Consider the following 23,970-nt stretch of genomic DNA (forward strand, 5'->3'; position numbering starts at 1 on the left):
TTATTTTTTATCTTCCTTTAGTCGAGTTCTGATTATCAAGCATCGAGACTAGGTCAAATGGGTACTATCTGCAAGCTTGGGTTATGTTGTCTGTTTATTCTGATATCAGTATCAAAAACTTTAATTACAGAAACATAATAATTTTTAATATATGACACAATAAGTCTTCATTGTCATTCTTGGCCTTGAATTTTTTTTACTTGAAATTATATTGTCAAATTAAAAAAAAAAACCTTTCATCAAAATTTTGATTGACATTTCATTAAACTTACAGATTCATTTGAGGATAACTCACATCTTTATAATATAACTTCTTCGTACCATTCAGAAACACAAGTATGCTCTCCATTTATTTATCTTTTGTATGCCCTAAAAATGGAGCTCTGGTGGCACTGTGGGGTAAGCATTAGGCTGTTAATGAAAATATCAGCAGTTTAAACCCACCAGCTGCTCCATGGGAGAAACATGAGGCAGTCTGCTTCTATAAAAATGTATTGCCTTAGAAACCCAATGGGGCCATTCTACTCTGTCCAATAGGGTTGCTATAAATTGGAAACAGCTTGATGGGGTGGGATCATAAGTCTTAGAAAGGTGTTATAAATTTTAATTAGGCAGTATTTACTTATTTACTGTTAAGTTTATTCCTAAATATTTCTTCATGGTGATTTTGTTGTTGTTTCTTATGCTACCATACATGGGTCTCCCCTCTCCCCATTATATTTTTTGACTGCTCTTTGCAAGTAAAGTATATTAGAATACTGGTGTTTCTGTGTATTCATTTTGCAAAGTCATTGAACTCTAATAACAGACTTCATACTGCTGACTGATTCTCCTGGGTACTCCAGGCAGAAAGCAATATCATCTGCAAATAAATTTCTTATGATTTTATCTTTTCCTTTTCAGCTATTTTCCTTTTATTATCTTCTATAGTTATAAGAATATTCAGTCATACTTTTCCAATATCAATGTTAGTTTTTTGTATTTTAGGGAAAAATTCATTTGATATTTTATTATTTAGCAGTATACTAGGTTATACAATATTCTAATGCCTAATCTCCTTTGTCCACCACTCATCTGTCAGTTTGTCATACTGTGGTGGCTTGTGAGTTGCCGTGATTATGGAAGCTTTGCCACAGGTATTTTAAATACCAGCAGTATCATACATGGTGGACAGATTTCATATGAGCTTCCAGACTAAGACAAACTAGGAAGAAAGAGTGACGAACTACTTCCGAATATTTAGTCACTGAAAACCTTATGAATAGCAGAGAAACACTGTCAGAGATAGTGCCAGAAAATGAGCTCCTCAGGTTGGAAGGCACTCAAAATGCGACTGGGGAAGAGCTGCCTCCTCAAAGTAGAGTTGACCGTGATGACACAAATGAGTAAAGCATTTGGGAAAAAAGCCTTTAAAACAAAATGTGCAAAGATCTGGAGTCAGAAAACCAAAAAGGAAGAACACGCTCAGTATTTCTCAAGCTGGGGGAACTGAAGAAAAAATTTAAGCCTCGACTTTCGTTACTGAAGGATTCTCTGGGCAAATTATTGAATAATGCAGAAAGCATCAAAAGAAGATGGAAAGAATACACAAAGTCACTGTACCAAAAGGAAATGGTTAATGTTCAACCATTTCAAGAGGTAGCATATGATCAAGAGCCAGTGATACTACTGAAGGAGGAAGTCCTTCATTGAAGTACATTGAAGGGATTGGCAAAGAACAAGGCACCAGGTTTCCTATTGTTTTCTAATGGATTACCCTCTGATTTTATTTCTTATAATTCCGTCCCCGCCCCCATTTTTCTTTGGTTTATTCTGTTCTTGTCCTAACTTCTTGAATTGAGAGGTGTTTCTCATTATTGTTTCAGTGAAATAAAGAGTCTGGGAACAGTTACATACTCACCTCTGAGCATAATTCTGGCCTTCATGCTATAAGTTATATACTGTTTCCATCATCTTTACTTTAAAAGTAATTCATCCAAGTATTGTTTTGTTCTTTTCCCCAAGAGCAAATAAAGAATTTCCTTACCCCCAACACCACACACAAAAAAAACCTTTGGATTTTGTTGTTATTATTTATACTTTTGTTGTTTCTTTCTTCCTTTTTTTTTTAAGCTTTTATTGTGAATCGAGTGAAAGTATCTAGGACGGATAATCAGTTTTACATTCAACAAATCATACTTTGTTTCATTGCAATGATTACAATCCCCTTCCTGTACCATGAATTCACAGTATTAGCCTCTCTTCCCTTTTTTGTTGTTGTTTTGTTTTTGTTTTTTGTTTTTTTTTTTGACGTACACATACTACATAGAAAATATATATTCATTTAAGTGACCAAAGGGTACATTTTGCAAGCCAGCCTCCTGCCCACAGGCACACTGCCTTTCTCATTCCATGGGCCTATAGTCCTCAGCTGCTCTCTCTCACTACACCATTGCCTCTTCCGTTGTCTCTGCTGTCGCTGCTTTTCTGGTTAAGATCCCATGTGCCACTCATGTTCTTCCCTCTTGATAGTCCTAGGGTCCTCTTTTCCTGAAATTATTACCACATAGTTAGAGAATGTAATGTGTATGTTTTCTACCTTGAGGGTTAAATGAAGTCCTCTCAATCACTGAATTCATGTTTGTGTAATTCCCGAAGTAGCTAGAAAACATGTGTGTTCTCTGTAGTTTGGGAGGCTCTGTAGAGTAAGAGGTGAGACCCACAGGGTCAGACATCAGACTGTCTGGACACTTGCTCATCCTGGCTCTCCCACTTGTCTGGGAGCTGACTTTTGGACCTTGCAATGTAACCTTTGTACGCTTCAGTTTTCTCATCAGTAAAATGAAATAGTAAATGTTTTTTACTATTTGCAAGAGTAGTTGTTAAGATTTAGCAAGCTTTGTAATAACCATTAGAACTGTCTTGTTCAATTTTATTATTCAAATCCTATATATCAGTGATTCTCAACCAAATGATGTTTCCACCCTACCATCCCACATATGGAGTCATGGTGTGGCACTGTGGGTTAATGCACCAGACTACAGAGCCATTAGAACTGCAAGATTGGCAGTTCAAGCTCACCAGCTGCTCCTTGGAAACCCTATACAGGGTCACTATGGGTTGGAACCAACTTGACGGCACTTAACAACAATAACAATCCCACAGATAATCACCCAACCTGGAGTGTAACTCAGAAGAGGGGAATGCTGTTATAAAGTCTTTCTCTAGATAAAGATAGGCAGGTGGAAGGATAGATGCATAAGAGTACTTGTTATTGTGTGTCATCGAGTCAGTTTCAACTCACAGCAGCACTTTATATGGTTTCCCAGGAACAGCTGATGATTTTGAATCACCAACCTTTCAGTTCCAACCGACCTTGCAGTCCAGTGCTTAAGTCACAGTGCCACACCAGGACTCCAGTGTAATTATAAAAGCATAGATAGATGGATATATAGATATAATATATGCAGGAGCTTCAAAAATTGAATTAAAAGACAGTAGAATTTTTTCCACTAACTTTTTAAAGCCCCCTAAGATAAGTCAAAAAGTATTGCTATAAAATTTTGTTGTTGTTAAATGCCTTCGAGTCGGTGCTAACTCATAGTGACCCTGTATAGGGCTTCCGAGGAGTGGCTAGCGAGCTTGAACCACCAGCCTTGTGGTTCAAACCAACCTTGCAGTCCAGTGCATTAACTCAGAGCACCACACCAGAACTCGTATGTGTTGTTGTTGTTAGGTGCCATCAAGTTGGCTCCAGTGCATAATGATCCCATGCTCCACAGAAGGAGACACTGTCTGGTCTTGTACCACCCTAACAATTGTTGTTGTATTTGAGCCCATTGTTGCTGTCAATTTGTCAATTCATATTGTTGGGGTCTTCCTCTTTTTTTCAACTCTTTGCCTTTTTCTCACAAATGAAATTTCAATTTTCTTATTAGGACTTCATCCTAAAAAGCCCTCTTGATCATCCTGTGTCTTTCAGGAAAATCGGTCAAGATTGTCCTTTTAGAATCCCAAAAGAAGGTGGCATAACCTTCAGGATTGACCTTTCTGCTTTGAATGTAACTGACCCAGAAGATCCCCTTAAAAGTCACTTTTGATTGGATCATTTTGTTTGAAAGCGCCTAACAAGACTAAATCCTGGTGTGGCACTGTGGGTTAATGCACAAGACTGTAAGGTCGTTTGAACCACAAAATCCGTGGTTCAAGCACACCGGTCGATCCTCAGAAACCCTATATAGGGGTGCTGTGGGTTAATGCGCCAGACTGCAAAGCCATTTGAACTGCAAGGTCAGCGGTTCAAACTCGCCAGCTGCTCCTCGGAAACCCTATATAGGGTCGCTATGGGTCGGAACTGACTCAACGGCACTTAACAACAACAGCATGGGTCAGAACCGACTTGATTGCACTTAACAACAACAACTACGATACTAAGACAAGTATATAATTGAGAGAACTTGTCTGCAGTCATCTGGTGATCTCAGAGACGTGTTTTAACAAGTTTGGCTTGCACTAAACATGTGCATGTATATAGAATGAGAACCCTACTAGCAATGCATTTTGACATTCCCTCATATAACAGAAAAGAGCTCTGGTAGTGTAGTGGTTATGAGCCAGGCTGTTAATCTCCAGGTCAGCAGTTTAAAACTACCAGCTGTTCCACAGATGAAAGTTGAGGCTTTCTGCTCTCATAAAGATTTACAGCCTCGGAAACCCTGTGCAGGGTTGCTGTGAGTTGGAACCGACTCCACAGCACATAACAACCACCACCATATAACTTAACGGAGCATTGCCTGATCCTGTGCCATTTGCATAATCATTAGTATGTGGTTATGGCTCTTGTGTTGGTCCATCTCGTGTAGGGTTTCTCTCTTTGTGCTGACCCTCTACCAAGAATGATGTCCTTTTTCAGAGATTGGCCTTCCCAGATGTCATGTCCAAAGTACATGAGCTGAAGTATCCCCATCCCCAGTTCAAAGGAGTATTGATATATTTGGGCTTTTACGTATTGATACTTTATTTGTGGTGCTGTAGGCTAAGCACTCGACCTCCAGGTCAGTTTGAACTGTAAGATTGCTGGTTCAAACTCACCAGTCACTCCTTGGAAACCCTATACTGCGTCACTATGAGTCGGAACTGACTCGAAGGCACATAACAACAACAACTTTAAAATAGTTTCTATTGTTATATGTTAATAATTACTATAGCAATGTGAACTTCTACACTGAGAACAAATTATAACTTTCATTTAGTTTTGTTACTTTGTTAACAATAGATACTTGGATTTAGCTATACTTTCCTGGTTACATTTATCCCTGCCAATTCTTCATTTCCGTATTTCAGGGGTTTTTTTCCAGCAGGATTTATAACTGCAGTATTTTCTGTCACCTTGCATATATGAGAATGTCTTTCTTTTGACATATCATATAAATGACAGCTTGATTGCAAATCAAATTATGGGTCACAGACCTTTTCTTTCAAAACTCTGAAACAGCTGTCCCAGTCTGTTCCGACATTTACTATTATAAACTGGTTGGAGGCCACCCTGATTCCTTGTCCTTGTAAGTAACCTATACTTTTCAGTCTACATGCCTTTCCAATTTTTTCTCTATTCTTAAGATTAAAAAGCCCACAAAGGTATGTTGTGATGGAGGTCTCTTTCCATTAGTTATATCTTGGCACTTTTCTAACTATCTCAGTTGGAACCTGAATTCTTTCTTAAGCTTAGGAAAATTATCTTCTTTTTTAAATTACTTTTTCTCATTTGATTTCTCTGTCTTCTCTCTGGAATTCCTGATATACATATATTGGATTTTTGAAGGGTAAGGAAGTGGATCTCACTTCCATGCCTCTTTTTATTTCTTTCATTATTTTAATCTCTTATCTTTTTTTGTGACTTCTGGGAAAATGTCCCAAATTTAATCTCTGTTTTACTGTTCAATGTATTTAGAATCCAATTGCCACACACTGGTGTTTCTCATCTCTTTGCAGCCTTTAAGTTCTCAGATCCTTCCTTGTGTATGCCTTCTCCTCTGATGTCATGACACAAGCCTAGATGTAATCTTGTGGCAACCACAGTTGAAACCTTCTGAGATTCTTGTCTGCTCTTGGTTGTCATTCACAGAAGCATACTTGTTTTGACTCCTCAGAGTAGTCTCCACCTTTAAAACTCTGGGATCTTGTGTGTTGCCCAGTGTCCTTGTTGTTCGTTGCCATTGAGTTGATTCTAACTCATGATAACCTTGGTTACAACGGAATGAAATGTGTAATCCTGTGCCATCTTCCTGATCCTTGGTGTGTATGAGTGCCTTGTTGTGGCCACTATGTCAGTTCATCTCATTGAGAATTTCCCTCAGGTCACGGGTCCTCAACCAAGAATGATGTCCTTCTGCTAACAAAAGGTTGGCAGTTCAAATCCACCAGCTGCTCCTTGGAAACCATATACAAGGTCACTGTGAGTTGGAACCGACTTGGCAGCACATAACAGCAACAGCAGTAAAGAAAATAGAAGTTCTGACACATGCTACAACATGGAAAAACTCAGAAAATATTAAGCTAAGTGTAAGAAATCAGATGTAAAAAGACAAATATTGTACTTTTTCTACATAAATGTTCAGCACTAGGTCTGTGGTGGCTTGTGTATTGCTATGATTCAGGAAGCTATGCCACAGATATTTTAAATACCAGCAGGGTCACCCATGGTGGACAGGATTCAGCAGAGCTTCCAAAAGGTTGTTGCTATGAGGTGCTATTGAGTCGGTTACAACTCATAGCGACTTGTATGGGGTTTCTGAGGAGCAACTGGTGGATTTGAACTGCTGACCTTGTGGTTTGCAGTCTAGTGCTGATCCTTCAGTGCCACACCAGGAGTTCCCTGGAAGGTTAGCCACTGAAAACATTATGAATAGCAGCGGAACATTGTCAGATATAGAGCCAGAAGAGGAGCCATTCAGGTTGGAAGGCACTCAAAATACAAATGGAGAAGAGTTTCTTCCTCAAATTAGAGTTGACCGTGATGATGTGAATAAAATAAAGGTTTCTGAACCTTCACTTGTTGATGGGGCACAAAACTAAAAAATGAGGAGAAGCAGCTACAAACATCCATTAATTATCTGGGTCCCTAAGACTGCCGAGGAACATGTGCAGAGTGGCCATGCCACTGCCCACCAGGCCTCCTCCAGGAAGGTGATGACAAGGAATGTATGAAGTGTGAGTCTAGGAAAAGTGGAAGTTGCCAAAAATGAAATGGAATACATATAGATCGATATCTTACATATTAGTGAGTTGAAATGGACTGGTTTGGGCCATTTGGTAGCATTCATCATCAAATAAATAAAACAATTCAAGATCTGAAAAAAAAAAAAAGGAATGGTGTCCTTGTCTAGCAATTGGTCTGTCCTGATGACATACCCAAAGTAAGTGAGCCAAAGTCTTGCCCTTCTTACTTCAAAGGAACATTCTGGTTTTATTCCTTCCCAGGCAATCTACAGTATATTCCTTATTCTTTTCTAACAGCACAGTTTGAGTATATCTATTTTTCTTCCATCTTCTGTTTACATTGTCCAGCTTTTGCATGTATATGTGATCTTACTATAGATCACATGGTGGAGAAGGCCTGTGAATGTGCAAGATTGAATATTAAAATATGTTCTGTAAGAGATTACTGGGGTTCTAATATGTCAGGTCACCGACTCAACAGCACACAGCAATAATATATCAGGTCAGGGGATGGGAGGATGGAAAAGTTGAGCTTTGCTCTGCTCTCATTCATTGGAACAGAAGATGAGCTACAGATGGAGGTAATAGTGGAGAAAGAGTTTGTGAATTTCATTTTTTGTTTGCTTTGACAGCCACAAGTTAGCTGGGACAATGATTCTTAGCCAGGCTCAGCCCTATGAGTTAAATGTTAATCTAAGTGTGCTGTGCAAAAGCTCTGTACTCCCCAAGGCTGATAACATCACATGGGCTTTCTAGGAGCTCTGTGAGAGCCAGATGTGCCTCCCAGTGGTCCCAGCTTCAAAACAGGGGTAGTCTGTCTTCATGTGGTCCCTACGTTCTTTCTGTTGCTGAGGTCAGCAGCTGTCCTTGGGGTCCCTAAGACTGCCGAGGAACATGTGCAGAGTGGCCATGCCACTGCCCACCAGGCCTCCTCCAGGAAGGTGATGACAAGCAGACAATACTTCACAGCTGCAGGTCCAGTTGGTGCTGTCCTGACTCTTGTCCCATCTGGTCATATCAAGCAGAAAAGGTTCATCTTCTGATATAAAAGATCATCAACCTCCTTTAGCTTCTGGTGCTAATTAATGCAAGTTTTCACTAACTTGTGTGTTAATCAGCTGAGTGACAATACAACCTGGTTCGCTTGGGACAGTCTCCCCTTTACACATGGTTGTCCCAGTGTAATAATTAATAGCAGGCCCTTCCCTTTCAAAAGTGCCCTAATACAAACAATCAATTGTATGTATGCATGTATTGGCCATCTCATTGGGGGTCAGTTACTCCCAGAAAATCACATCATCCCCCTTCCCTATTGGCACTTATTTTGTCAGATCAGTATGAGTTTTCTAAATAAAATACCAGTCAGTTTGGTAGCGGCCTTTCTCCCCATCCTCATAGGGCAAACATCATGGGAAGCTTTCTCTTTTCCAGACAATCCTTTACTGCTCAGTACCTCTCTTTCTTTTTCTGTTAAATGGGTGGCGTGTGAACTCTGTCCTGCCAACCTCATATTGAGCTCAGCTCAAAATATGACTATGGCCGTGAGATCCCACTCTTAACATAAAGTTATGGTAAACCCATGAGATTTTCTTTCAGGAACCTCGGGCTGTGGAAGGAATTGCTCTGTGGGGAGCCCTTCTTCCTGGCCGGGATTTTTCTGCTGGATTCATTTGCTCCTCTTGTCTTTGCCCCTTATCTCGGCAGGAGAATCGCTGCCCTTGGCTACCTCCAATCAAGTTCTCATTAAGTTCAGTGCCAAAGGCCAGTCACCAGCCAGAGGTTTCCACTTTGTCTACCAAGGTATGTGGGACAGGGACAGAAGGTACAAAGGCAGCTCAGTCTCTAGTATCGAAGCGGCTAAAGGAGTGAACTTGGACCCCTGTCCTGAACCTCAATCTCAGGGTATTTGGTGTTTGGGATGATTGCTGGTTTGTGGGGCAGCTCCCTGGAATTCAGGTAAATGCTATATATTGATTTACCCAACAGACATTTCCTGGGCATAAGTCTGTGTTGAATGAGGAGAGAAATGGAAAGCTAATCCCCTCACCCAATGTTGGGCAGAGTTCAGGTGACAGTGAGGAGAACATCCCAGGCCTCTTGGGAGACTCTCTCCCGTGGAGCTTGGTTTTGTCTTTAGGGCACAGTCAAAGTGTGGGGAAAACACAGGCTGTGAAATAAGATGGACATGAACCCAACGCGACCATTTTTAGCTGGGTTTCATGTAGGAAAATGGGGACAGTAGTAGTGTTTACTTTAAAGGGTCATTAAAAGAGACTGACAAATTAGCTGACACAAAGCAGGAACTTAATAAATGTGTGTTTTCTTCCTTACTTGGGGAGCACTGTGGCTCCATAGATAAGCACTGGACTGTGAAACCACAAGGTTGACAGTTCAAGTCCACCAGCCGTTCTGCAGAAGATGAGACTTTCTGCTCCTGCAAAGATTCACAAGTCTCAGAAATCCTATATAGGATCTCTATGAGTCGAAACTGACTGAACGGCACTTAAGAACAACAGCTTTCTTACTGACCCTGAAAGGCAAAGTCTTGGAGCATCCTGACCCCATCCATCTCTCTACCTTTCTAAGGCCCACCTTCTGGGCATGGTCTTGTTGCTCTGACTACCCAGGATGAGCTGCACATCCCTGTCCTGCCCTGAGGGACACATTGCTGTGGCCTGGGGACAAGGATCTCATCTGCCTCTGTGAGAAGTAGGGAGAGGAGGTTCAGCTCATGGATAGCAGGGCCCTGAGGAGGGTCTTAAGGCACACTGTGAGAAGAAGCCAAAGGCGAAGGGAAAAGCCCTGAGTTTGGGGGAGAATGGAGCTGTTCTCCTCATTAGGGGCCATGGAACCTTGATGGGGGGGGGGGGGGGGAGGGTATCATCGTAAAGGCAATGAGCACAACTGGGCCTCAGGCCTGGGCCTAGTGTACATCCACCACCTCTCATGGTTTTCAGGCGCTCTGGGGTAGCACTGTGTGTCTAACTGGATTTTAGTAATCCTTCTCGATGATCACCCTGCCCATGTGCTCCAGACTGTCTCAGCCCCAGTGCCATCATGTACAAATCCTCATCCGACTCCTAGAGGGGTGAGGGCTGTCCCTCAGTAACCTTGTCCCCTACAGCGGTGCCTCGAACCAGTGCCACACAGTGCAGCTCGGTGCCAGAACCTCGATACGGCAAGAGATTGGGCAGTGATTTCTCTGTGGGTGCCGTGGTTCGCTTCGAATGCAACTCGGGCTATGCCCTGCAGGGATCCCCAGAAATCGAGTGCCTCCCCATTCCTGGGGCCCTGGCCCAGTGGAATGTCTCAGCACCAACATGTGTGGGTGAGTGTGTGCCTTGCCACAGGATTTAGGAATGAAGCAGCAAGTGGTCATTTCCGTCTGAACCAGGGAAGGGCAGCAAGGCCCAGCAGATATCCCAAGTCAGTCACACAGCAGCACCTTCCCACCAGCATACCTTAAGTAGGAGGCCCCCCTCAGTCCTGTGGGTTGTGTGTAGAAGGCAGAAAGGAAGAGGGGCTAGGGTTACAGGAGTGGAACCTGTATGAAGGAAAGAGCATGGGAGGAGCTGAGGGTTCAGGTCCCTGAAGGAGTATTGTATTGGGGAGAAGTCAGGAGAAGGTGGGACAGCAAGCCCTAAGGGAGAAGCCCATGGAAAGGAGTCACTAATGGAGGCTAGGAAGGCCTGAGGGAGGAGTCTTTTTAGGGAGGTGCATGGGGGCACCACAGAGACAATCAGAAGGAGCCTCTGACCCAAGTTGCCTGTCCTCCCCAGTGCCATGTGGTGGCAACCTCACAGAGCGCAGGGGCACCATCCTGTCTCCTGGTTTCCCGGAGCCCTACCTTAACAGTCTCAACTGCGTGTGGAAGATCATGGTCCCTGAAGGCGCTGGCATCCAGGTAGGAGCAAGGTGGCACCTCAGTCAGCAGGTGCTGTCTCTTGTCAAGCCGTGGACTAGGGGAAGCCAGGGAAGAGAGACAGGAGCCTTACAGCTAAGGAGGCTCAGTCCAGGTGTGAAGGTGTGGTCCACACATAGGCTGCAGGAACTTTAGTGGCCTGAGAAGAGAGACAGGTGACAGGAAGAAGAGGTAGGCATACTGGAGCTGACAGGGAAGGCTAAAAGGCGGACATGGATAAAAGCCTGGAGCTGAATACTAAGATTGGGGAAGAGTTGCTGAAATATTTTTCCAATGGGTTTGGGGTATGTATTAGCTTCCTGTGGCTGCCATAACAAATGACCACAAACTGGATCACTTAAAACAACAGAATTCATTCTCTCACAGTCCTGGAGACCAGAGATCCAAAATCAAGTGTCAGTAGGAGGATGTCCCTCTGAAGGTTTCTCCTAGCTTCTGGCAGTTGCCAGCAGTCCTTGACATTCCTCAACTTGTAGCTCCATCACTTCAGTGTCTACCTCTGTCATCGAATAACTGTGTTCCCTGCATGTTTTCACATGGTCTCCCTATAAGGGCACCTAGTCATTGGATTGAGACCTCACCCAAATCTAGTGTGACCCCCCTCTTAACAGATTACATCTTTAAAGAGCCTCTTTCCAAATGAAGTCAGATTCTGGGTGGACACAAATTATGGAGTGAAGGACACTACTGAAGCCAGTTTAAGGGGATTCTTCTTAAGAATGGTAGGGTCTAGACAGGGAGATGTTGCAGGTAAGGAAACGGAGTGAACCAACATCACCACCAGGCACACACCTAGAGTGTTGTACCTAGGGTGTCACACCTGTGCCATCAGAGCAGAATTGAGGGCGTAACTTATATCCACTGGTAAAAGCCAAATGGAGGGAGGCTTTTACCAGTGGATATCAATTGTGGTGCTGTGGCATGAAAGTGGACCAGGAGCCTGCAAGCCCAATAGTAACACAGCAAGCAGGGACTCAGATCTGGCCAGCAGAGAATTCTTGGTTGTCGAATGCAATTGAGACAGAAAAGTGGAAAGACCAAGAGAATGAGAGATGACCTTCTTCTCAGAAGGCCAGTTCGATAGAAGTTTGGGAATTTCCTTTTCTCACTTCTCTACATTGCAGTCACAGGAGTCCTGGTGGTACAGGTTAAAGCCCTTGGGTTACTAGCATAAGGTCAGCTATTTGAACCCACCAGCTGCTCCCGCGGAAGAAAGATGTGGCAGTCTGTCTCTGCAAAGATTTACAGGCTCGAAGACTCCTATGGGGGTAGTTCTCCTCTGTCCTGTGAGGAGAAATTCAGTCCGTGGCAGTGCATTTGGTTTTTTGTTTTACTGTGCAAAGTCCTCCCCTGCCCTTTGATAATTCATCTCCTCCATTGGATGGTTAGTACATCTTTGTCCTCCACTGGATGGCTAGCTCTCCAGGTTAGGACCTCAGTCCTTTTGGAAGTAACCAGCACAGTCTCTGGGACAGAGTTGTTGTTGTCAGGTGCCATCGAGTCGGTACCAACCCATAGCGACCTTATGCGCAGCAGAACAAAACACTGCCCGATCCTGGGCCAACCTCACTACTGTTGCCACACTTGAGTCCATCAATGCTGCCACTTGGCCGATCCATCTCGCTTGGGGTTCCTCTTTATCTCTGACCCTCCACCTTACCAAACATCCTTCTCCAGTGACTGGTCCCTCCTGACAATATGTCCGAGGTATGAGAGATGAAGTTTGGCCTCCAAGGAGCAGTCTGGCTGCAGTTCTTCCAACACAGATCTATTGGTTCTTTTGGCAGCCCAAGGTACTTTCAATATTCTCCTCCAACACCATAACTCAAAAGCATTAATTCTTCTACAGTCTTCCTTATTCACTGTCCAGCTTTCGCATGCGTATGAGGTTATTGAAAATACCACCACTCGTCTATCAGTTTGTCATGCTGTGGTGGCTTGTGAGTTGCTGTGATTCTGAAAGCTATGCCACTGGTATGTTTAAGTGCCAGCAGGGTCACCCTTAATGGACAGATTTCAAATGAGCTTCCAGGCAAAGACAGACTAGGAAGAAGGAGTAATGAACTACTTCCGAATATTTAGTCACTGAAAACCTTACAAATAGCAGAGAAACACTGGGACAGAGTAGATGCTCAATAATTGAATTAATTACAGCAAGGAAGGAGAGAGAAGAGGGCCAGGAGGGACGGACCCAAGCTGCCTAATGAACAATTCAATCCCTCTGCTTTCATAGATTCAAGTCATCAGTTTTGTCACCGAGCAGAACTGGGATTCCCTGGAAGTATTTGATGGTGCCGATAACACTGTGACCATGCTGGGGAGTTTCTCAGGTGAGGCGGGGCTCTCCGGGGCTTCCTCTAGGAGGGTAGTGTTGGACTTTTCAAAAATTACTACTATTAAGATGTAACTCACATACCACAAATTCACCTTTTGAAAGAATACAAGCTAATCTTTTTAGTATATTCACATAGTTGTACAACCCTCATTACTTTGCAATTGAAGGATATTTTTAGCACTCCCATAAAAAGCTAAGTAGTCATTAGCAATTACTCCCCAGTCCTGCTACCAGTCAACCACTAATCTCCTGGCTGTCTCTGTGGCCCGTCCTACTCTGGACATCTTATTTAAATGGAACCACCCACTATGTGGCCCTGTGTACCCAGCTCCTTTCACTTAGCCTGATGTTTTCAAGGCACATTCACATCACAGCATGCATGTATCCGTCCTTCATTCCTTTGAAAGGCTGAACAATATTCCAGTGTATGAATGGGACCACTTTTGTTTTTAACTCTTTATCCGCTGGTGGACATATGAATTCTTTACACTTTAGGGCTATTGTGAGTAATGTTGCTGTAAACATTCATGTATAAGTTTTGTACAAATCTGTTTTCAATTCTCTTGGGTACATACCTAGCAGTGAAATTGCTGGGATTATGGTAACTGCATGCTTAACTTTCTGAAGAGCTGAGAGACGATTTTCTAAAATAGTGGCACCATTTTGCCTTCCAGTGGTATTCTTGCCCATTGGGCAGAGACATTACTTGAATCCTTTTAGGCTCAAATATTCCTTGTTGCTAACCTATACTAAGGAGCCATGAGCCTCAGATAAACTGACTACACTGTCCACATTACCCAAATAATATCATCCATGCCAGAGTCTGTCTTGAAGAGAGCTGAAAGAAGGTCAAGCTCATAGGTCACTTGAGGAATTCACTCTCCTGCTGACACCTGGGTCTGCCACTGCTCAGCTGACTGGAAGTGGTTAGACATCTCCCCTCCCTGTGTCTTGGGAGACATAGCGCTCTGAGCACTGCTATTCTGTCCCTTAGTGACTTTGAGAACTGGGGCTACTTGGGGATTTGGCCCTGGGAGCAGAATGTCAGCCCCTAGCTAAAGCAAGAGGAACAGTGAGGAACTCAGGTCTCTGAGAGACTAAGCCTAAATGACCCATGGTTTTCTTGTCCTAGGGACAACAGTGCCTGCACTTCTCAACAGCACTTCCAACCAGCTCTACCTTCATTTCTACTCAGACATCAGTGTGTCTGCAGCCGGCTTCCACTTGGAGTACAAAAGTAAGAACTTGGGTTCAAGGTGGGAGCTATCCATTGCAAAGTACCCACTGTGAACAGGGCATATAGTAGGGCTATATAGTCTCCATCCCACCTAAAAACTCAGAGTTATGCCTTCTGAGGTCAACAAAAAATGAAGCTGGTGGGGAGACTGCTTTCTACAAAGGACATTTTCGGACTGCCTGCCCATTTATTTTCCTCACTGGGTGACAGAAAGAATGCTTATTGAGCACTTATTATATGTGCCAGGTCTCTGCTAGGTTTAGGTAGTCGGGGGTAGTATCAAGATGGGTAAGCCCACTCAGAGCCCATTGGAGACAGGCAGACATACAGGAAAGCACCTTACCGGCATTACATCATGGGTGTCTCAAGATGGTAGAAATGGTAGAGCAGTAGTTCAAAGGAAAGAATGGTCACTGCTACCTTGGGTAGGTAAATGTCATGAAAAGCTGCGTCAAATAGATAACATTTGTGCCAGGTATTAATTTAGTTCAAGTAACACTGAGTGCTTACAGTATATTAAGCCCTGTGTTAGGTGCTTATGGAACAAAGATGAATTGTCCTGCCTTCCAAAGCACAAAGTCTATGGGGAGAGATGGGCATGGAGACAATAATAGTATTACCACATGGTATGCTAAGGAAGCACAGAGGAGAGGAGGTGAACCTGGCCAGGTAAGATCTTACAGAAGGTGATCCTGAATTAGGTTTGGAATGAAAAGTAAGAAATATGGGGAGTCCCTGAATGGCTAATCCATTCAGCTAAAGCAAAAGGTTAAAGATTCAAGTTTACCCAGAGGTGTCTTGGAATAACAGTCTGGTAATCTACTTCCCATAAAACCAGCCATGGAAATCCTAGGGGACACAGGTCTGTTCTAACACTCATGGGGTAGCCAGGAATCAGTGTTGACCCAATGGCACCTGATAATTGGTTGTCTTATCATCTTTGGCATCATTGGCCTGTGCAGATAAGATGTCTCAGTTGGTACTCGAGTGCTGGTAGGGTTGGAGTCAGCATTGACTGTTATGGAGATGCCCTCACAAACAAGCTTCACCTGGATAGTTGGGAGAGGAGCAGCTGGATCCCAGGCTAGTGCTCAACTGAAGTAATATCCCTGGTAGGAAAGACCTGAGATAGCTTGAAACAAAGGACCCTGAGAGGTAGAGGACAACACAGGAACCTCTGAGGCCTTCCTCCCCATCACTCTAAAGCTCCACTCATCTACCTGGTGTGGAGTCAAGTGTCACAGGTTTTGTGAGTTATCCATATTTTTCCTTTTCCTTCTTTGCTCTGTCCTCTCCAATTTTGTTTCCTTACCCAATAGTCTAATTCAAACCCTGAAATATTACCTAGGATCCTCTCTGTTCTTTCTTCTTCCTAGGATACTTTCCTCCTAAACCTCTCTGTCATTCAATGCCTCATTGCCAGCCAAAATTCACCTCTTCCCAGTTTTTATGGTCCAAATTTTTATGGCCCTTTTTTCAGTAGCTAAAGTTTATCATGCACTGGGAAAGTTTATCATGCTAGGGAAAGAAAGCGGTCCCCATTAATATTTGAAAACTGGAACTCCTAGGGAGCCAAGAACCCTGAAGTAATATTGTTGTTTTGCAGATAATCCTCAAAGAGGGCACAGACGATGGAGAATTAACTGTTATTGTAGAGGCAAATGGTTTTGAAGGGTATTGAAAAGTCATTCTACTGCTATGACTCATGTTGAATGCTTATTTAATTGAAATGGAAACAGAACAATATGTTTCCTAAAGTAATAAATGGCATATGATAAAAAAATAATTTTCCTTTATTGTAAACATGGCTTAAATAAAAATCAAGCTGTGCAGAGTAAGAGAAATTCACAGGGACTTTCTCTGTCTTGCTCCTTTTTTCTCTCTAATTCTTTGCCTCTCTTTCTATTCCATTTTTCTTTCTAGCTTATTCCTCTGCTCTTGCGCTCGTTCTCTCTCTTCTCTGCCTCTCCTTTTCCTTCTGTCACTTCTTTTCCTGTCCCTCTCTCTTTCTTCATCACTCAGTAGGTCTCCAGTAGCTAAGCTGTGGCTGCCCCACTGAACAGAGTTGCATTCTAATGGGATGCAAGTAGGAGTGGGGGAAAAAGACCACCAAGATGAAGAACCTCAAGTTCCATTAAATGATTGTCCTCATCCTTGTCCTTGGGATCTTCTGTCCCAGCTGCTGAGAATTTGGGGCTAAGGACCAAACAGCTTTTATTTCCAAGCATCACATCAACTTCCCCAAAGCACATGTCAGACAGGAATTGACTGGGTAGGACAGGAGAGAACTTTCTGGAGTAAGGTAAGGTCCTACAGTTTTGATAGGTGTTTGCATTCTAACAAGTACATGCATTTGTCAAAACTTAGTGGATGTACACTTAGAATTTGTATGTTTCATTATATGTATATTTTCCCTCAAATGAAAAACAAAGCATATGTAGTCATCAAAATCTCAATTCTCAATGTGAGATGACCGGGCTGGTAGTTAGAGACCCAGGCTGACCCATCCTTCCTGTTTTTTTTCTACAAGTGCCTAGCTCCTTGTAGGCCCTCGATACAAACGCAGATTCCCCAGAGAGCCTGTATTCCCCAGGAAGCCCCCAAGAGGAACTAAAGCAAGCCTCTCTTATACTCTGAGCCATGCAGGTACCCAGAGTTAGATCGAACTCCTACGTCTGTCAGTCCATACACACTCCTGTTCTTGCTGCCACCCTAGTGACAGAAAACTACTCTGAGTTAGTGAGGGCTCACTTTTAGAACTTTGCCTCACAAGATTCATCTAGCCCTGATCCCTAGAGCCCTGTACTCCATGTCTGGGAGATCAGTACACAGGGACTTACTGAGACCAACTGAAGTGTCCACACCTGCAGATGGGCTTCCGAGGACCAACCAATCTGGAGATGCACGTTCCCATTGTGTGGTGGGAGTCAGCCAGGGGGGGATTCCAAGCAGCCTCTGAGGCAGGAAGATGGTTACAGAGGGGAGGGTCAGGCATGAGCTCTCCCTGTTCTCCATTGGGCAATGGAGTCACACCTACATCAGACAAACCTCTGGGGTGCTCAGATCTGCTTCAAAGGGATGAGATGGTACCCATGGGAAGGGCTCAGTGAGTGTTGCTCCAGCAACAAAGAACAGAGGAATAGAGGGCTCAGAGACGTCCTAGAAAATCCCCGGGAACAGGATATAAAATAAGGGCTCTAATAAAGTCTAAAGGCATCAGCACTGAATCTGAAAAGTCAAGAAAAGAGAGTGACTTGGAACAGTCTGGACCAAGGTGGATCATGGAGGTACTAGAGTATCAGAATGAAAACTCGAAGGTTCCAGACACCAGGTGAGGAAGCCCACTTCAAACAGTTAACAGGGACACCTCATGACTTGAGTAGAGATTTTAAGAAGCTTCAATTACTTGTGCGTGCTGGACAGATGGGACTAGTAGTGACTTGGGGTAGGGATGAGAGGGAGATTGTTACAAAGGCAGTGGAGAGTGAGGTCCAGTCTGGGGGTGACTATAGCAGGAGAAATCAGGCAGCAGAGAGTCTGACCCGCTGGCTAGCTTTTCTCAGGTCAGACTGTGCCAGGGAGGGAAGCAATTTCTGATAACTTCTCTCCTTCCTCCTTGACTTTTGCTTTTCTTCCAATTTCTTAGGCTTCTTTGGACAAGGAAAAATGTTGGAGATTAGAGGTGGAATAATGGGGGTGGAGCATGCAGAGATATTGGGGTTGAGAGACGTTTACAGCCGGCCTGGGGAAGACCCCTAGCTCTCCTACCTCTGATCAAAAGTCCATCCACTTACTCCAGTGGATGGGCACAGCCTTTTTGACAAGACTGTGCTCTGTCTTCAAAGAGAGCAAAGTTCCCAAGACTGTGCCCTCTTTCCCCAAGGCACTTTGGCCTGTTGACCCCCAGTGACACATAAATATTCTGATTACCAGGAGGTGACAAGCATTGGGACCACCAGCCAGGAGGTGCAGAGGCGAGAAAGCCCAACCTGAAGGGACCCCTCTCACTGCTGCCAGTATCTCTCCCTCTCTACTGCTACACTGACCTGCTGGCCTTGTCCTTTCTCCTTTCTGTCTATCTCTGTCTGTCTAGCTGTGGGGCTGAGTAGCTGTCCAGAACCTGCTATACCCAGTAATGGGGTGAAGTCTGGTGAGCGCTACTTGGTGAACGATGTGGTCTCTTTCCAGTGTGAGCCGGGATATGCCCTCCAGGTACCACCCCTTGGCACCTCTGGCCAGGGAACAGGTATCCCCTGAGATGAGATTGGCCAATAGACCAGCCTTGACCAGCCTTGCATGAGCAGAATGCAATCACCAAAGAAGTGTGTGCTTGCGTGGGGGGGGGGGCGGGGGGGGGACAGTCTCCCTGTTCCAGGACCTCCCCAGGGGCCTCTTATCCCCTCCTGGAACTGTTCATGCAAAAGAAAAACTTTGCTGACTTTAACAATGTGTTCCTGCAAAGTTGGGTTTGATTAGACTTTTGGAAAATTTAATTTTCCTCTGAAGGCCACAAGGGAATTTAGTAATTAAAGGAGTCTCACAAGGAAGCCTTCAATAATGAGAATTCTGTAGTAATGGCTGTTAATAATCTTCCTTCCCCAAAAATCTCCCTCTGCCTTACTCCCCATTCAACTGTTTTGTGAGTTTATATCTTCATGTATCTTCTTCTTTAACATGGGGCCAGGACAAGCCCCCTGTTTTGGATTGCACACAATTGTGCCCATGGGGGCAGCTAGCCAATCTTTCTCCCTGATTCCCACAGGGCCACGCCCACATCTCCTGCATGCCGGGGACCGTGCGTCGGTGGAACTACCCTCCACCACTCTGTATTGGTAAGAGAGCTGGGCTATCTCAGTGCTTTCTAACTGTTTTCTACGGGGGATTTGAGCTAAGTGACAGAGCACTGAATTTAAATTCAAATCAGAGGAGAGTTTGGTTTTCTGGGATTGTACCAAGTCAGTAGTTTTAGACTGATGTTTTTGTAATCTTTAACTCTCCTCAAGTCTGAAAACCTCCACCCACCAAATGAGAAATGACAAGAGGTTTACCCTTATGAAAACGTTCAGACTCCAGTTAATCTACCAAACCCCACATAAAACTCAGAGCCACTTTGGGCTCTTCTCTGTGACTTTCCTTGAGGCAGACAGGTAAATCCACCCAGAGAAATGTTAACAGTTACATGTGAAACTGGGACGCAATGCTGGTCCTGCCGTAGAGCTCTTGACTTATGTGTGGGAGACCCAGGTTCGACTCCCAGCCAACGTACCTCATGCACAGCCACTGTCATTAGAAGTTTCCAGGTTACTGTGGTGCTAAGCGAACACTGAACACTGGTGTGGTGATGTAGGAAAAGCATGGGACTGTTAACCGTAAGGTTGCTATTTCAAACCTGCCAGCCATTGTTGGAAAACCTCATACAGTATCGCTATGAGTCAGAAGAAACTCGATGGCACAAAAAAACAAACAACAGTGATGCTGAGTAGGTTTCAATGACGCTTCCAGACTAAAGTGGATGAGGAAGAACGGTCTAGCAGTATACATCTGAAAACCAGCCAGTGAAAATTATCGATCACCATGATGATCCCCAACCAATTATGACGGTGTTGTTCCATTGTGCATGGAATCACCATGAGTCTGGGGCCAACCACCATGGGACAGCATATGTAAAAATGGACTTAGCTTGGTTTGGTTTCTTACCCTGTGCTAAGCAATGTGGAGATCAATGGATACATGAGAGGGCAGGGTCTTCTCCCTCAGAAGTTTCTAATCAGATTTGAGAAGGGAGAAGCTAACATTTATTAATAACAACAACTGTGTGGGAAAGGAGCCCTGGTGGGTAAGCACTTGACTGCTAACCGAAAAGTAAGTAGTTCTATCTATGAGAGAAAGCTGGGGCAGTATGCTTCCACATAGATGACAATCTTGGAAACCCTATGAGGCACATTACTCTGTCCTAAAGATAAGGCATTCTGCTCCCATAAATATTTACAGCCTCAGAAACCCTGTACAAGGTCCCTGTGAGTTGGAACCAACTCCACGGCACACCACCAAGGGTCCCTATGAGTTGGAATTGATTTGATGGCAATGGATTACTCTGTGGGAGGCACAGTACTACATGTCTGTTCACAACAGCTCTTCTGGGGAGGTTGTACTAGCCTCGGTTTTGCAATGTTTGCAAAATAAAGATTCTTAGGATTAAAAAGAAGAAAGTAGAGTCAAGAATGGAAACCCACGTTTTTTTGAGATCCAGTTACAAAGTGTAGAGTCCTGATTTGGCACTGTAGGATAAGCACTGAACTGCTAACTTGACAACAACAATTACAAAATACAGCTCAGTACTTTGACCTTGGAGTCAGAAGTGAGTCAGGGGACTGTCACTTGGGTGACCAGATGGCATTTCTCTCCTGTGGCTTCACCAGGGGCAGGGGCAGAAAACAACCCAGCTACTTCCTCCATTATCTACTGTGGAGGCCTCACCATGGGAGACCGCTCAGATTAACATTTCTCTGCGTCGTATGCCAGCCCTATTCTAAGGGAAATCTAGTTCTGTCTCATGTAACCCTCATAACACACTACCACCTTGAAGAAGGTGCTGTTATCAGTTCTCTTCTACAGATGAGAAAACTGAGGCTTGGAAGGATTTGAGCCCACACTCTGAAGTCCCATACTGTTCCCCTTAGGTGCAGGTCAGCTTGCCTAGGCCATCCTCTCCCAGCAGGGGCTTTCCTGGGCCCTACCAGTGTCTTTGCTTGGTGTCTGTTCTGGGCTTCCCTGCCACACCAGTCTCTCTCTGCTCACACAGTCATTCCTTGAAAGAAGTGAAAGGAAAGAGCTGATACTACTGATCAGGCTGCAGTATAGTCCAGCCCTGAACCTTCAGTTTCTCTGAAATCATCTTAATTGGCATTTCAGATGTCCCCAGCCCCTGGGGTTAGCCATTCTCAGACAGCTTTGTGATTGGTTCCCTGTGGGATGCTAACCACAGTCAATCTGAGGCCAAGAGTGAACCTTGTCTGAGTTTTGAGGTGCACAGTGGTGACTGCCCACCCCCCAGAATATATATCAGCACAGGGTCCAGTACACAGTGGTGCTTTGATGCATGCCACGCTCTTCGCTGTCCCTTTTTCTTCAGTCTTGGATGAGTTCATGAAGCAGCGAGGAGAGGGAGACTGGGGAAGTAGGGAATCGAATGGTCTGACTTCTCTCTAAACAGACCACTACCACCTTTGCCATGTGTCATGCCTAAGGGCTAGGGCAGGTTCAGGATCAAGAGTCTATGACTTGGGAAATTATATACAATAGGATGAATGTAAAACTAATGTTCTCCCATGTAAACTATCACATAATTCACAGTAAAACATTAAAAAAGAAAAGAAAAAGAGTCTTTGACTTGGGTTCATGGACCCCTGGGAAGTCCAAGCATGTGGACTTCCTGAACTTTACTACACCATTTTGTCCATGTGTCCAGTTTTTTAGGGAGAGGAACTACATATCCCTTTGGAATCTCAACAAGCGTTTATGGCTCTGGAAAGCTTGCTCTACAGAGAAAGGAGAGTCAGGAATTGGAGCAATGAATATATCATATGCCTCGGTACCTTTATGAACAACTGCCTCCTTTGTCATAAAATCAAAAGAACCGAATGGTGTTCAGTTACCATTACTGAACATTGTGATAAAGATTCTATAAAAGACTCCTAACCAAAAGGGGGATGAATGCAGAACAGATTTTCAAATTCCCAGTAGAATTCAGAGCTTCTGGAGCCATTAAGGCTGGGTGAGTCTGCAAAACCATTGCCCTGAGATAATGATTAAACTTGAAACCCTAAATCCAAACTATCCCCAAAAGTCTTCTTAGAACCACAAAAGAATTTAGCTAATTAGTAAAGTATGTGGTCCTTAGACATTTTGCTCATTTAAAGAATACTCTATGTGAGATCAAATTAATAGCAGCAACTTGATGGTTAGATGGAAAGTTCAGCAGTGAGTTTTAGTCAGTGGTGGCAAAACAATCTGGAGAAGAATATTTGGTGAGAATATTGGCAAACTTGAAGAATGCAATCAATGTCATTAAGTCGTACATGCAGAAATTGTTCAAATGGCATGTAACTATGTATATGTTTTGACCAAAAAATTTTTTAATGAAAAACAAAAAACCCTGCCTAGGAGCACTTCCTATATTTGGCATGGCCCTGTATTCTCCTTGATGGCTCTCATTGTCATTGTCACAGCACAGTGTGGGGGAACTGTGGAAGAGATGGAGGGGGTTATCCTGAGCCCAGGTTTCCCAGGCAACTACCCCAGCAACTTGGACTGCTCCTGGAAAATCACACTGCCTGTGGGCTTTGGTAAGTGTCCCCATCCCCTTGGAGGCAGGGGACTTCTTCCCAGATCCCAAGCTTAATTAAACCAACTGTCTCTCTCAGCATAACCTTAGTCAAGACTGTTGAGTTCTCATCCTTTCGACTTCCTCATCTGAAGAATGGGAATAACTATACTTCTCTGCCTACCTCTTATACCAATGATAGCACCAGTTACACATAGTAGAGATGAAAGTCCTTTGGAAATATAAAATGGAGGGGGGAAAGTCAGGATTGCCATAATTGTTGTCTGAAAGGTGAGCTAAAAATCCAGAAATGTGGAATGAGAAATGATGAGACGATGGTAAAAAAAAAAAAGCACAAAAAATGTGTATCTATTTTATAGCCATTAGACCTTATGTTATTTCTAATATCAGATTTATCATTCTAATTAAATGGAACCAAGGTCAATATGAACCTGAGTTGGCATGCGCTGTATGCACCTGCTAAATGATATAGAAATTGGGAGAGGTTTTTTTTTGGTGGTTATATTGTCTGCCAGGCATGAGACCAGGGGTGGAGAAGGTGAAGGGTAAGGAAAGACATTGATGTAGATATGAAAGGTAATCACTGATGATTCGTGTATTATGCATTGGGGCTGGAATGTAAACCCCAAAGATCTCTTTTGAAGGGATAAAGGATTGTGTTGACATCAAGGTGTTGCTGTGCATGTAAGTTACCTTGCCTGAGTTGCTACTGGCTCCTAGGAAAGAGGTGTTCCAAAGGGGCGGTCCTTGCTCAGGCCAGGGAGCTCCAGGTGCGAGGGCCTTAGGAATGAAGACGGTCCATTTGTTCCTTATTGTTTAACATGGAATGGGTCTTCTGGTTAAAGAAGGGACTTTCAGGACAAGGGGATCTAACCCACCTTCTCTCAATCTGCTCTGAGGGGAGAAGGGAGGGTGGTGACTCTCAAAAGGATGTT

At 43.8% G+C, this 23,970-nt stretch overlaps 1 protein-coding gene across 1 annotated transcript in view; it reads left to right on the plus strand.

The window, feature by feature from the left end:
* The window catches only part of CSMD2 (CUB and Sushi multiple domains 2), a 933,956-nt gene that overhangs the window by 777,173 nt on the left and 132,813 nt on the right, over positions 1 to 23,970 (plus strand). The window contains 8 exon segments of the mRNA XM_006862126.1: positions 8,902 to 8,997; positions 10,322 to 10,525; positions 10,977 to 11,101; positions 13,353 to 13,449; positions 14,587 to 14,691; positions 18,785 to 18,903; positions 19,454 to 19,523; positions 22,920 to 23,036. Of these exon segments, the coding sequence (XP_006862188.1) occupies positions 8,902 to 8,997; positions 10,322 to 10,525; positions 10,977 to 11,101; positions 13,353 to 13,449; positions 14,587 to 14,691; positions 18,785 to 18,903; positions 19,454 to 19,523; positions 22,920 to 23,036 (933 nt within the window).

This window comes from Chrysochloris asiatica, unplaced genomic scaffold (assembly GCF_000296735.1).
Source record: "Chrysochloris asiatica unplaced genomic scaffold, ChrAsi1.0 scaffold00047, whole genome shotgun sequence".
Lineage (NCBI taxonomy): Eukaryota > Metazoa > Chordata > Mammalia > Afrosoricida > Chrysochloridae > Chrysochloris > Chrysochloris asiatica.